Source organism: Panthera tigris, chromosome E2 (genome assembly GCF_018350195.1).
Source record: "Panthera tigris isolate Pti1 chromosome E2, P.tigris_Pti1_mat1.1, whole genome shotgun sequence".
Taxonomy (NCBI): domain Eukaryota; kingdom Metazoa; phylum Chordata; class Mammalia; order Carnivora; family Felidae; genus Panthera; species Panthera tigris.
The window spans coordinates 41948861-41962659 of NC_056674.1; the positions used below are offsets into that span (position 1 = coordinate 41948861).

The following is a 13799-nucleotide window of genomic DNA, read 5'->3' on the forward strand; positions in this document are numbered from 1 at the left end:
CTCCACTTTGACTAGATCTGTGCCTCAGCTTCCCCATCTATAAACTGGGGGGAAAGACAACACCTACCTCTCAGGTTGCTGTGATGGTAAATGAGATAATGGTGCTTATAAAGGGTGTAGAGCCTGACCGGTCCTGATAGATCCTCAGTGAGAGCTACCATATCATTCACATTGTTCCTTGGTGGGGAAATTGCCCCAGGGCCCCTCATCACAGTCCCAAGCACACCTCTGGAACAGATGCAGAAGATAGAAGATATACAGAATAGGGGGCCCCTCCCCCAGCCCTCGATTGTTTGCTCCTCTTCCTGAATACCTGCTTGCTGTGATCTGTCTCTTCCCAACACGCACTGGCTCCCTTCTCTGGAATCCCGGTGTCTTATCAGCAATGTTCAGCTGTTGATATGCCTTCACCCTGGATAAGCCATAGGTCATAGCCTGCTTTGACTATAATAAAGTGATTCAGAAGCAGCAAAGCATCATTTTAGGGATAGGAACATTTTCATTTATCAAGATCAAAAAAAAAAAAAAAAGAAGAAGAAGAAGAAGAAGAAAAGAAAAGAAATGACTCTCAGAGCCTAGTGCCTGATAATCACAGAATAGCACCTTGGCTAAGAGCATGGGGCTTAGGCTGCCCACTGCCCCAGGTCCCTCTGTGGGCTATGTGACTTTGGGCAAGTTACTTAACTTGCCTGGGGCTCAGTTTCCGCACCTATTAAATTGAGGATCCCATCACAGTCCATCATGAGAATTGAGGTAATGTAGTGTGTGAGACCTACCGAGCATGGTGGGGGACACACAGTAAATGTCCCAGAGACAGTACCTACTCCTGGTGGTATGTCGAGCAGGGTGGGGGGAGGCAGCCTCTCAGGGAAGAGATGGTATTTTGAGGTACAATTTCCTTTTGATCATGGGCACTTGTAGAAGGAGCTTAGGAAGAAAGTTCAAGATAGAGGCAAAGCTTGCTTTATCCTCTGTCCTTGTGCAGCTGGTGTGCGGTGGGCAGAGAGGCAGAGGGGTGGGGCACAAGGGCTGTCAGAGAGGTCATATATATATCTTGTTGATAAAATGGACACTGTGTTTAGAAATTGGGAGACTTTCCCTCATAATTTAAAGCAGCACCTACCTCTGCTGGTCACGGTAACTGGAAGATTAATTTCTCAACTGGCCATGCAGGCAGGCACCTGTGCCAACTGGCTCCATCTGCAGGCACGGGTGATGCCATCTCTGTGCCCAACTGGTAATGAGACAGGCACTGCCGGGGGGGGGGGGGGCAGGGGGATGTCGAGGCTCTCATCTGATGCCAAGGCCGTGGAGGGAGGAGCATCCTCAAGGTGACCCTGAGGGGCCAGCACCTTGCTGCATGCTGAGGAGGACAGGCATGTGTGCACACATCTAACACTAGGGGTTCATGCTGGGCACCTGCAGCCTTGATGGGCCAGCTCTCTGGTGCCATGTCTGCCTTGAGTCATGGGTGACCAGTGTGTCCCAAGTCATACACACACTGAACAGGACACACTGAACAGGACAGTGTGTGGACCCCATACACTTCTACCTTCTCCAAGGAGAGCTGATACTGTGGACACTCCTAAGTCCTGCTCTTGGCTTCGGATGTGAGAGGCCACATGGTGGGGAGGAAGAGGGTGACACTGGTTGGACAGCTGGCTGGCCTGTACTTTAATGGAGAGAATATGGTAGCAGGTGGCCACTGGCTTAGCTCTAGTCCAAGCCAAAGCCCTAGCCCCCAGCTCAGGAGTGGTAGCCTGGGGCACTGAGGTCACACTAGATGAGTGGGGCCAAAAGCTCCATTTCATGCCCAGGTATAATCACTCTGTGGAGTGCTGTGTTGGAAAAGATGCTGAGGCTGCCTCCTGGACCAAACAGGAAAAAGAACCACTGTCAGTAGCTTCTGCCACTGGCCCAGCTTGAGGGAAGAGAGGTGGGCTTGTTCCATGTCCACAGCCAAAGACTGATTCCTCCTAAACTGAGGTCATACTGGACGACTGAAACAGATCTCTTTTGCCTGAGACACGGACAAGGCGGGGAGCCTCATTTTCCCACCTTTCATCTCTGGGTCTTGAAGAAAAATGGAAAACTTTAGCTTAGGGTAGCTAGCTGACAGCCAAGGGAATAAAAATAAGAAGCTGGAACTTCATCAAAACCTTAAGCCGTCACAACCAGTCAAGAGCAGACACAAAACCAAATTCTGTACCTTGTTGAAAGTGGGGTACTGAAGTCTCCAACTGTTACTGTTGCATCATGGGTTTCTCCCTTCAGCCTTTGTTCCATGTATCTTAGGACTGTGTTCTTAGGTGCATATATGTTTATAATTGCTATAGCTTTCTGATGGGTTGACCCTTTGTCATAAAATGTCCCTCTCATCTCTAATGGCATTTTTTGTTTTAGATTAAAGTCTATTTTTTTCTAATATTAGTATAGTCGCTCTGGGAGGCCTCCTCTGATCTGATCTGATCTGATCTGACCCCCTGACACGTCTGGGTCAGTTACCACTTGATCTCCCTAGAGTGCCCCAGGTAAGGTTTCACCCCGGAGCAGGAGGCCAGTGTTAGAGTCCAACAGAGTTGGTCCTCATACTTTGACCTTCTGTGCATTCCCCACCCCTTGCCAAGACCTTGGTAAGGTCATGCTGACCTTCCAACCTCATGTCTTGGTGGAGTGGAGTCCCTGTCTAGTACTGAGTCTTGGGTTCCAGCCTCAGCTCTGCCACTCGTTTGCTGTGTGGCTTGGGCAAGTTCATTGCCCTCTCTGAGCTTCTCTTTTGCTATCTGTGAGTTAGCTGAGCTCTCAGGACAGAGGCTGGAGAGGAGAGGAGGGGAGGTCAGCCGCCATTGGCAGAGGCTCCCGCAGGCCGCAGGACACAGCGCTGCTCCCTTCCTCCCTGGCATGAGAACAGCTAGGACTCAGTCCATGGGGCGGACCCCAGACGGTCCTCCATTTATTTAGGGACAAATAACTCCCAGGGCAGCATGTATGGAGGAGAAATTGTGGCCAGTTCTGTGCCTTAGTTCAGTGTCCTCTCTCTTTGTTCCCAGTAGCTCGCTACAACCGTACCAGCTATTTCTACCCCACGTTCTCAGAAAGTTCGGAGCACAGCCACCTGCTCGTGTCTCCTGTGCTGGTGGCAAGTGCAGTCATAGGTGTGGTCATCATCCTCTCCTGCATCACCATCATCGTTGGCAGCATCCGCAGGGACCGGCAGGCCCGGCTCCAGCGTCACCGCCACCGCCACCGCCGCCACCATCACCACCACCATCACCACCGCCGCCGCCGCCATCGAGAGTATGAGCAAGGCTACGGTGAGCTGCCGTCCACCCCGGGCCCAGCCTCCCATCCAGCTGTGACAACCCGTGGGGGAGGGGGCAACCCTGTCATGGTGGGGGCGGGCAGGGTGGTTGGCAGGGTATCCAGGAAGTGGTCAGGAAGAGACCAGAGGCACTCACCAGAATGCTCTTGGGGGCCTGAGAAGTCCAGTAGTCTGCCAAGGGTGAGGCTGAAGGTCAAAGAGAGGATGTGGTGCTACTCCCCAGCCTTGGCCACTGTTGGTCCAGGCTTTACTGACAGCTGGTCCAGCTGGTGTCTGGATGGAGAGACAGATGGAGAGAGGGATGGGGGAGCAGGATGACAGGAAAGATCAGTAGGGGGTAAGGACATGGATAGGTGGGGGCACTGGGTGGGATGAGTGAGTGGATGGACCAGAAGCTGGATGGAAAGACGGATGCGTGGGTGGGATGGGGGATGGATGGCTAAATGGGAGGGTGAAAGGTGGATGAATGAAGAGATGGATGGATGGTTGGATGGGGGGTGGACAGAGGTGTGGACTGGGTGGGATGTGCGAGTGCATGGATAGAGGCGATAGGTGTGGATGGACGGAAGATGGGTAGATAGGAAGGTAGAGGGATGGATAGTGGGGGGGTTGAATGGGTACATGAATAAGTGGATGGATGAATGATGGCATGAATTACGAGTGAATGAATCTATCCCCAGAGAACTGGCAAAATGCAAACAGAACTGGTCTGAGAGTTTCCCCATTAGGGGAATTACCCTTACACAGATTTGGTTGCAATTCTTTGGCCGACCCGTTCCAGAAGTGTTCATCTGGCCAGAAGGCCTGAACTTTTTACAGATTACAGCCACCTGACTCTGCCTTACACTTGGAAGGGGCCAGTTATCTAAAAGCCGCAGGAAGGAACTCAATCCATTCAATTCTCAGACCATTGTCAATGGCAGGAAAAAGCCTGCCCTGAGGCCTGATGGGACCTCTGCCGGACTTTGGGGGTGGTATATCCCCAGAGGCCACCATCACACTATACAGTAGGCAATCTGGAGGCTCCAGAGCCGTGGCAGGGCCCAAGAGCCTTCCCTCCTACAGGGCAGACAGAGCTTGAGAGAAAGAAAGAAAGGAAAAATTTAAAAACAGGTTAGATGGGATCTCATCAGCCTGGACCTTGGGAGGCCTGAAATCCACAGCCCCCTCCCAACACGCCCTGATTAGCCGGAAGCTTTGGGCCACTTCCTGTCCCTTGCCACACAGTTAACTGATTGAGGAAGGTGACACCTTTTAGCGATTAAGGATACCCACAGTTGGTGTGCTAAAGCAGGTAGAAACAGGGAGGTGGGCGCTCACTGCAGGTCTGGCCCTTCTCAAGCAGAATCTCATTTAATCCTCGCAGCAGTCCTGGAGGCAGCTGCTGTTTATTGCCTTCCCAACTCACAGATAAGGAAGTTGAGGTTGGGGTATTCAGGCTATTGTAACAAAAATACCATAAACCAGAAGGCTTGTAAACAAGAGAAATTTATTCCTCAGCTCTGGACGCTGGGGACTCCCAAGATCAAAGCACCTGCAGATTTGGTATCTTGTGAGGGCCTGCCTCTGGCTCATAGGGGAGCCTTCTCCCTGTGTCCTCACATGGTAGAAGGGACAAGCTAGCTCTCTGTGGTCTCAGGACACCGATCCCAACTATAAGGGGTCCACCCTCATGACGTAATCACCTCCCAAAGGCCCCACCCCCAATTAGTAGCACCTTGGAGGTTCAGATTTCAATATACGAATGGGTGAGGGGGTGGAAAGAAACATTCAGACCAAAGCAGGGTGGCTAAGTAACCTACCTAGGGTCACACAGCCAGGTGGACCCCAGATTTGAGCCCAGGTGGCCTGATCTGGATTCCTGCAGGATAATCACTGCACAGCACTGCCTTGGAGGAGCCGGTGCTCACGCCCCTGAGGGAGGTTGCTGGTGTGGGGGCAATGCCAGCAGGGGCCCTGCCATGAGCTCAGGGCACTGTCTGGCAGACACACTCAAGACCAAGGGGCCCTTCAGACCTGGATGTTGCTCCTGTGGCAATGCCGTCAGGAGAAGTAAAAGAGCAGGAAACTGGGCCTCTGGACAAGACACGGAGAGACATCACCGTGGCAGGGATCAGTGGTTCACCCTCACTGCCCAACAATGGAGACTAAACAGAAAAGTCAGCATTAATAAAGCAGATGTCGAAAGCTCAGCCAGCCCAGTGTCCTCTAGAGTCCCCAGAAGCCAAGGACTCCCCAAGAAGCCAAGCCAGGAGCATTGCCCAGACCAGCCTGACCCTCAGGGAGGGCAGGACTCCTGCCCAGAGAATGCCCACCCCCGGCAAGGAGCCCAGGTCCCACTCTCAGCCTCCCACTATGCTGCTGGTCAGGCCCAGGATGGCCACCCTGCCGGCCTCCCATGGCCCCACTCTTGCCGTCCCTTCCTCCAGCTTGTCCCCAAGCACTTCTTTTGTGCTCTTTCCCAACTCCACTCCTTTGCACATGCCATTCCTAGGCCGAGAATGCCATTCCCTGTACTTCCCCCACTGACAAAAGCCTGCTTGTCCTTCCAGACACAATTCAAATGTCATTTCCCTTTGGGAGCTGCTCTGGCCCCCTCATCCCTTCCAGGCAGGGTTGAATCACCCTTCCCTGCACTTCCTTGACTTACCCACACTTCTCCCAATGCTCCTGTCATGGGATGACAGGGAAAGCAGGGCTGTGTTACATCAGGGAGAGCAGGGCCTGTGAGTAGCTCTCACCCAGCCGGGCCCATAGCCCCATACAGGATCTGACCCAGAGAACATGCTCCACGGACAAGGGTAAGAACGACCTCATTTCCTCCTCACGGCAAGAACTGTGTTAGCCCATTTTAAAGACTGGGCAACCAAAGCAGCTTGTTGAACAGCCTGAAAGCACCAGGCCTGGGCCTGGTACTTAGAACATAGGAGAGGGGCCCACGGTAGATCCCAAGCTGAAGTTTGAGAGGTCAGCCTTGGCCTCGAGGAGGCAAATGGCCCGGGGGGGGTCACAGGGCCAGTGCAACACAAGCAAGGCCCTGGCCCTGATCTCTGGAGTAGGTGGGTTGACAGCAGGTCAGAGCCAGGCCAAGTCTGGGGACAGGCCTCTGCTACCGTGGGCTGACAGACAGCAGCCCTCCGTCCCTGTCACGATGGGTACCCATTTTGGGGGCTCCCGCCTCCCTGCCCCACTTCTCCTCTCATCTCTTGCCTTGGCACCTCCCTGGGGCCCCAGTGGGGAGCCCAGAGGCACTGATGCCCCCCACAGCTTCCTCCGGCCTTCTGGAGGGAACACAGAGGCAGCCAGGAGCCTTGGAAAGATGCCAAGGAGGAGAAGGAAGCCGGCTGTGGTGCGCAGCTGTGGGGGGAACAAAATAGCAGAGCACCCACAAGCACCCACCTGTTGGCACTGGGGGCCCCTCTGTCCTACAGACACCCCCTCCCCCTGGTGCTAGTGATCGAGGCTCTCCTGGTCTCACTCCTGCCACGCTGCCTGCTTCTTCTCAGACTTTTTTGTAGATTCCCATTCTCTGAGGAAAGGAATATCAAGGTCCCTCAGAGCCCAACCCTTGGCCCTGGGCCCTCTGGAGAGGGCCCTCCCCGCTCCATCTCAGCCACCTGCCAGCTTCTAGCACCACCCATCAGCCTCGGCCAGGCCCCCCCCAGGTATTTCTCCTTGAGGGCTTATGGGCTCCTCAGACCCCAGATTCCAAAATGGCCTTCAACTTCCACATCCCACTGTACAACCTCGGGGAAGTTGTTCAACCACTCACTGTGCACCACAGGTGAGTCATCTATATGATGGGTGGGTACACAGGGATCCTGAACTGTGGACACTTCCAGCCTCCGCTCGACACCCCTCAGTGGCTCCCCACTGCCCTCAGAACCAAGCTGGCCCTCCTCCGCCTATCCACAGGACCCTCCTGCAGTCTGGCCAGGCACAGAAAGAAGAGCCAATAAATGACTGAGAATGAATGAATGAATGAAACCCTATTTCCATAAGATGGAAAGATCTTGCATTTTAGGAGACAGATCTGCTCTCCTCTTACTTGCTGGGGTTTGGAGAAAGTGGCCCCACCTCTCAGTTTCTACACCTGAGAGCAGGAGATGGCCACCGTGCCCCCACGGTTGTGAGGGTGAGTGTGGTCATGAGGATAGCACACAGGAGGTGCCCATGGATGTAAATTCCTGCTCCCCACTCCCAGGTTGTCAAGGGATGTGCACTGGGGTTTGGGCTAAATCATGAACCAAGGTGTTTCTTACTTTTGGTAAAGAAAGGGATAAGGGGTGTCACTTTCCATGAGGGGGTTAGGGGGGCTTCTGGAGGCCTGGACCATCTGGATCTGTGCTGACATGGAAGATGGGGAAGGAGAAATTACTAAGAAAGTAATTTGGGGAGTTCAAATGAGGGGTCAGGGGAGTCTTTCCAACTGTTCCTCAGGAGCTCTGTTGGGAGTGAGCTGGGTCATTTCGGGATTTGGGGTCTGAGCTACGTGAGTGCCTCAGAGCAGTCCCAGTCTCCCTAAGTTGCTGAGCCCCCAGGATGCCCAAGAAAAGCAGCCAAGGAGAGAGGCGAACGAACGGCAGTGTGGCTTGGCCTCATCAGCTCTTAGGCCTACCTACCAGGGCCACTCCCACTTGGTTCCAGGGACCGGCCTCTGCCTTCCGGGGTTTGGACAGCCACAACCCCCTGCATGGTGGAGGGGGCCCTCCCCGGCACCGGAGCCCCAAGGCCTAGGCTCCACTTCAGTCTTCGCCTTGTTTCATGCTTCCTTCTTTCCCGAGTTTCTTCCTCAAGTTCTTCCAGAAATTCTCACCCTTCAGCTGCTGCCCTAAAGGGAAACAAGTCTCATTTCAGCTCCTTTTTATAGCATGCGTTATTGGGTACCTTTTCCCTAGTACAAAAGTAATATGTGTTCACCATGGAAAATTTTAAAATACATAAAATCTAAAGAAGAAAATAAGGGTCACAATCCTGTCGTCAAGACAGAGCCACTGTTAATGTGTTTGGAATATTCTCTTCTGAGAGCTTTCTCGATGTCAGTAGATAACCTTGGGATTACATCTGCAGATAGAGTTTCACGTCCAGATTTTTCTACTCACCATGGTGTCATGAGTGGGAAAAAGAAATTAGGGAAGAAAGAGCAGTCTTTATGGTTATACAGACTGCGCGGGAATTCCAGCTCCATGACCCTGAGCCTCAGCTTTTTAGTCTGCCTGTAGAATGGGGAAGGACAGTGCTGCTGATCTAAAAGAAAGGTCATGAGCCCCACCCCAGACAGATAAGCCCCGCCCCTGGTGTTGAGTCCTGCTCTCTGAGGGGAGGAGCCATCTGAGAGCCCACTGTGGGCTGGGAGACTTCATGCCTCAGCCATCTTTGCAGCTCCCACTGTCCCATAGCCCCTACTAGAACTGTCAGAAACGGGGCGATGGAGAGCTGAGAGTGAGGAGACAGGATATCCAGCTGCCCTCTGGCCCTACCAATAATTTGCCTTGTGGCCTCTGGCAAGTCACTGAGCCTCTCTGAACCACACTGGTAGAATGAGAAGATTGTGCTCTATCAGCACTTCCTAAGCAGTGTTACTAGATCTAAGAAAAGAAGATTCTGTCGTCAGATGTTGCATAAGCACAGTCAAATGTGTTTCTCAGCTGCAGGACTTCTCAGAGCCTTTGATGTGCTGATATGTGATGTGTACACACACACGCAAGCACGCACAGAAGAGAATGCAGTATATGGAGTCATTAGAAATCATAGAAGCACCTTTTCTCTTGGATAATTGCAGTGAATGATGTGTGCAGGGAGTAGGGAGGCCTGACCCCAGAGACCTCTGTAGCCCTCACTCCCTAACTCTCCAGTTTCATGCCCAGCCTTTCTCCATAGTTCAAAGCTTCCATTTCACACCACACTCTTCTTTCTAATCTCCTTCCTTGGCTCAAGCTGGTCTGTTCCCTCTGCCTTGCCTGTCCCCCTTCTCTTGGCTAATTCCTAGATAACACTCAGCTTTAGGAGCCCCTCCTCCAGGAAGCCCTCCCCGACCTCCAGGCTGGGTCGGCCCATCTCTGACACAGGACTGGTACTGCATCTATCAGATCTCATAACACACTGCTCAGTACGGAGCTGTCCCCAGGCCAGGCTGCTTACCACCCTGGGAGCCCCACTTTCTCTCTGAGACCCCATGCCCAGTGCAGCATCAGTGCTCACATTCTGGGGCTATCTCTGAGAGGATGGTAGGCAGCTGTGCTTGGCGAGGGACCAGGCGGTGAGCTGGAGAAAACAGAGTCTCAGTGGCCTCAGGTAGACACATAAGGACCTCCCTGGCCCCGGCCTGAAGCCCAGGCTGACTGTCTGTCCTCTGCAGTGTCTGATGGGACCTACAGCCGCTCGAGCCACAGGATTCGCTACAGCTGCAGCCCTGTCGAAGACTGGTCCCCGCCCTTAGATCTCAGCTCTGATGGGGACGTGGATGTCACAGTGCTTCGAGACCTGTACCCAGATTCTCCCCCAGGGTAAGCAGGCCACTTGAAGGAGGAGGCCATGAGAGGGAGGGCCATTGGGTGTGAATCCCCAGCCACCAGGGGAAATAGCAACACTTCCCCCAAATCGTGTAAATGCAGAAAATATCTTCTCAGTGGGTGTGGCCATCTCCTGACCAAGCAGGTCCCAGTGGGGCAGATAGACTCAACAGATGTCACCACAAGACACTAGAGAAGGAAGAGAAAAGTTCAGCTCCTTCAGACTGGGGTCGAGAGTAGAGGGTCCAGGCCCCAGCTCCTTACTATGCACTCAAAGCCCAAATCACACCCACTGGGTCAGGGGTCATTATGTCCAAACTGCACCCGTGGCCATGAGGTGGGACTGTCCCATTGGGGGATTCTTCTCTGGGGGGGGGGGGGGGCTTTGGATTCTCCCTGCCCCCCTTCGGCAGATCACCCACAGGTTAGTATTTGAAAAAAGAAGAGAGGTCAGGGCCTCCATCACCTCCCTACCAGGAGACCCCTCAGGCCCCAGAAGCAGCCATATAACCCCATCACCCTTTACCCCCTGGGGGGCAGTGGGTGCTTTTGTAGCCCTGCAGCTACGGGTCCGGAAGGGCCACTTTGGGGTGACTTGAGACCCAGGAGGGTCAGGCAGCCCGAGGTTGCTCCCACCAGCACTGCTCACACCGGAAGATGCTCCATCAGCAGGGGCCACGGTTGTTCTGAGCAGTCTGAGACCCAGGGTTCGGTGACAGGTCCCCCCATATCCACACAAGTTCAGGACCAGAATCCGGCCTCAGTGGTTCTGGGGTGCCTTTCCTGGGGGAGTTGAGGGTTTCACTAGAGCCGGCATGGCAGAGGCCTGGCTTGGTCCACACCAGGGCAGCTGTCCCTACTGATGGGCTCCCGGCCCTTGGGGAAAGACATCTGCACCTGCCCCTAAGGCCAGGTTCCGCAGGGCCCTGAGGGAACCTCTTCTCTTGTAGTTATGAGGAGTGTATGGGGCCAGGTGCCACCCAGCTGTACATCCCCACGGATGCACCACCACCCTACTCGCTGACCGACTCCTACCCCGTGCTGGATGGCATCATCGATGTGGGCGGTGGCCGTCACCAGCAGGCACAGAGGATCCTGGGCCAGGGTGGCCTCCGCACCGTCTCCATGGATACCCTGCCCCCTTATGAGGCTGTGTGTGGGGTCAACCCCCCATCAGGTCTGCTGCCGCTGCCAGGACCAGAACCAGGGCCAAGGAGCCCCCAGGGCTCACCCATCACAACCTGGGCCCTGGTCTCTGGCCCAGAAAGGATTCTGTGAGTGACCCAGCTAGCTAGGTCCTCCCGGTCCCTCGGGCTGAGCCACAAAGGGCGTGCACACACACACACACACACACACACACACACACACACAAGGGCATGCACACACACACATACACTGATATGCACACACAGCACTCCCACATGCACACACATATACACAGTCGTACACACACATACACACTGACACACCCATGTGCACACACACACATCCAGATATGCACCACACATGTACAGACATGTGCATACACACAGCACCCCCCCCCCAACATCCACACAAAACCATCTGCTAAGGTTTCATTAAAAATGAAGCTTTCTTGACCTCCCGTCTCCTCCCCAGCCTGTTGGCCATGCCTCTGCAGACAATGCTGGGAGAAGACAGGTGGAGAAGGGACAAGAGCTTGCTCGTCCCTCTCCCTGGCCTGTTTGCCTCTGCCCTCACCTGGCAGGCTGTGCCCAAATTCTGATTCTGCCTCCAGAAACTGCTCGACCATCCCAGGTCAGCCGCTCGCCCCCTCCACCGCGGAGCAGCGTGCCCTCCTGGCTGGTGAGACAGGCTTCAGTGAGGTTCAGCTATACACTGTACCTCTCCCTCAATTCCAGGGCAGCCACAACATCACCACCCTGCCACTTATGGGGCAAGGGACACGGGTCTGGGGGCTCAGGCACAACCTGGAGGTCCTCACCACCCACCTTGCCCCCTCCCTAACCCAGCGCCCGCAGCCTGGTTGTGCTGGCGGAGTTATTTAGGAGGCCCCCACCCCAAGCGGCAGGTGATAAGCAGGGTCCTTGGTGGGCGTGTGATGATGGTGGTGGTGGGTCAGAGCTGTCCCCATGTCAGTCCAAACACTGCCCAGGGCTGAGGGTCTTCGAAGAAGAGGAAGGCGGCCTAGGCACAGCTCTGAGGCAAAGAAGTGGCCCCTTGCGAAGTGTGCGTGCCCAGATGACCATTATGACCCAAGTGTGGGCTGTCCTCCTGGGTGGCCGCTCCTGGTTGAGAATTATGAGCCGATGTGTTCTGGTCCTGCCCTCCAGGGTGTGTGCAGACGTACAAGAAAGGGGAAGCGGGCCCCCTAAATACTAGCATGCCACCACGAGAGGCCGCATCTGGGCCTCACTGCCAGGGGCTCCACAGAAGGAGATATATGGGCATGACTGCTCATAGAGTGGCCCACAAATCCCAGCAAATCCCATCCGAGACCACGCAAGTAACAGAGCTGATTTCTGAAGACCCAGCCTGCCAGAGAGGGGCAGCCGAACATCTTCACGGAATGTCCCGCCAGCATTGCCGACGGCAGGAAGTGGAGCCTGGAGCCCACCCTGCCCCCCACCCCCATCCATCCCCTACCCACATTCCAATTCCTCTATTGAAGGGCTAAGATATTTCAGTAATCCCTTTCTTGAGAAGGAGGGTATCCAGGATGGCAATCGTGAATTTTATTTTCTGTAGAAATAGGATTTCTTCTGGTGCAGAACTGAAAGAAATCCGTCCAGAGGTTCTGTGGCATCCTGGCACGCCCGACTCCCACCAGGAAAGGGACCTTGTTTACAAGCAGTTCTGTCCGCCTCTGTGGTGTACTGTTTTCTAGGCAAAAAATATCTGTCTGTTGTACTGTATAGCCTTTAAATGCACTCCAGGGATGAGACTTTTAAGAAATGCATCCTGCTTCTGCAACCCTAGAGAGTACTGGGGGGGAAAAAAAGATTAAAATCCCTCAGTACTCATCAGTGTTTGAGGGGTGGAGCTAAACAGCTTTTCTTGTTCCTGGATTAAGCGCTACATAAGCAACAATGTATCTTTTCTGTGTTCAAAATAAATATATCGTATCAATAAAAATGTTGCAAGAAATAACATTCTCAAAGAGTGCATGGACTGGGGGGGGGGGGGTGCAGGGCAGCGGGTGGGCTCGCACCATCTGACAAAACAAACAGCAGCAAACTGAAATATCTTATTTCCCCCAAGATGGGCAGCCCTGGAAGCATCACTTTCCTATTGACATGGATATTTGGCGAGTCGGTGCCTTACACGAGTTCCTTTTTTTTTCTTAACCTCACTGAAACCGGACATCCTCTCTCAGAGACTTGTCCAGCGTAAACGTCACCAAGACAGGCCATAAGTTTTGGACTTGACTCCGGGAACACCAGGGACTGCACATCTTCCTTTCACAGCGGTTGACTCTCAGCACCCTGATGGCTTCTTCAACTCCGAGAAAGGGGGTGGGAGAATTTGTAATTGGACTGAAGTGAGTTGTTTCCTTTTCCTTGAAAAGATTCTTTCCCGTGCTCTCAGCTTTGGTGGTTGGTCCCTTGGCTGACAGAGGCTGGTTCCCTTCCACTGTCATCCTGCCCTCCCACTCAGACTCAAGCGGCCTCCACCAGCATAGTCCTAGACCCCTGAACGCCCTGAAAGCGGGTCGGTCCTGAGGAAAGGCCAGGTCCTAGCCGTCCTGCATCCAGTCCAAGCCCACACTGCCACCTGCTGGCTGCCTGCTGTCAGTGCTCAAAGCAAACATGTCGGGCCCCTGGAGAGGAGCACTTCCCTTCTCCCACTTCCAAATCTACTGACCGCGGACATTAGCAGTTGGAGACAGGACTTGGTTGGGTTTTGGGCTGGTCTGCCACCTTTGCGATGTTCCATGAGGTTTAACCATTCAAGCATTCCATTTTCAGGAGTCCCTCCTGCTCGTC

General features: G+C 54.0%; 1 protein-coding gene across 3 annotated transcripts in view; it reads left to right on the plus strand.

Moving 5' to 3' along the window:
• The window catches only part of BEAN1 (brain expressed associated with NEDD4 1), a 36820-nt gene extending 23868 nt beyond the window's left edge, over positions 1-12952 (plus strand). Inside the window, exons 3-6 of one of the 3 annotated variants that reach the window (XM_042969136.1) lie at positions 3051-3314; positions 9681-9828; positions 10785-11108; positions 12147-12952. In XM_042969136.1, the coding sequence (XP_042825070.1) occupies positions 3051-3314; positions 9681-9828; positions 10785-11108; positions 12147-12195 (785 nt within the window). In that variant the 3' untranslated portion in view covers positions 12196-12952. Of the gene's footprint in view, positions 1-3050; positions 3315-9680; positions 9829-10784; positions 11226-12146 lie in introns of those variants that run through there. The other 2 variants (XM_042969137.1, XM_042969139.1) reach the window with 2 other exon arrangements.
• Positions 12953-13799: the final 847 nt, after the last annotated feature.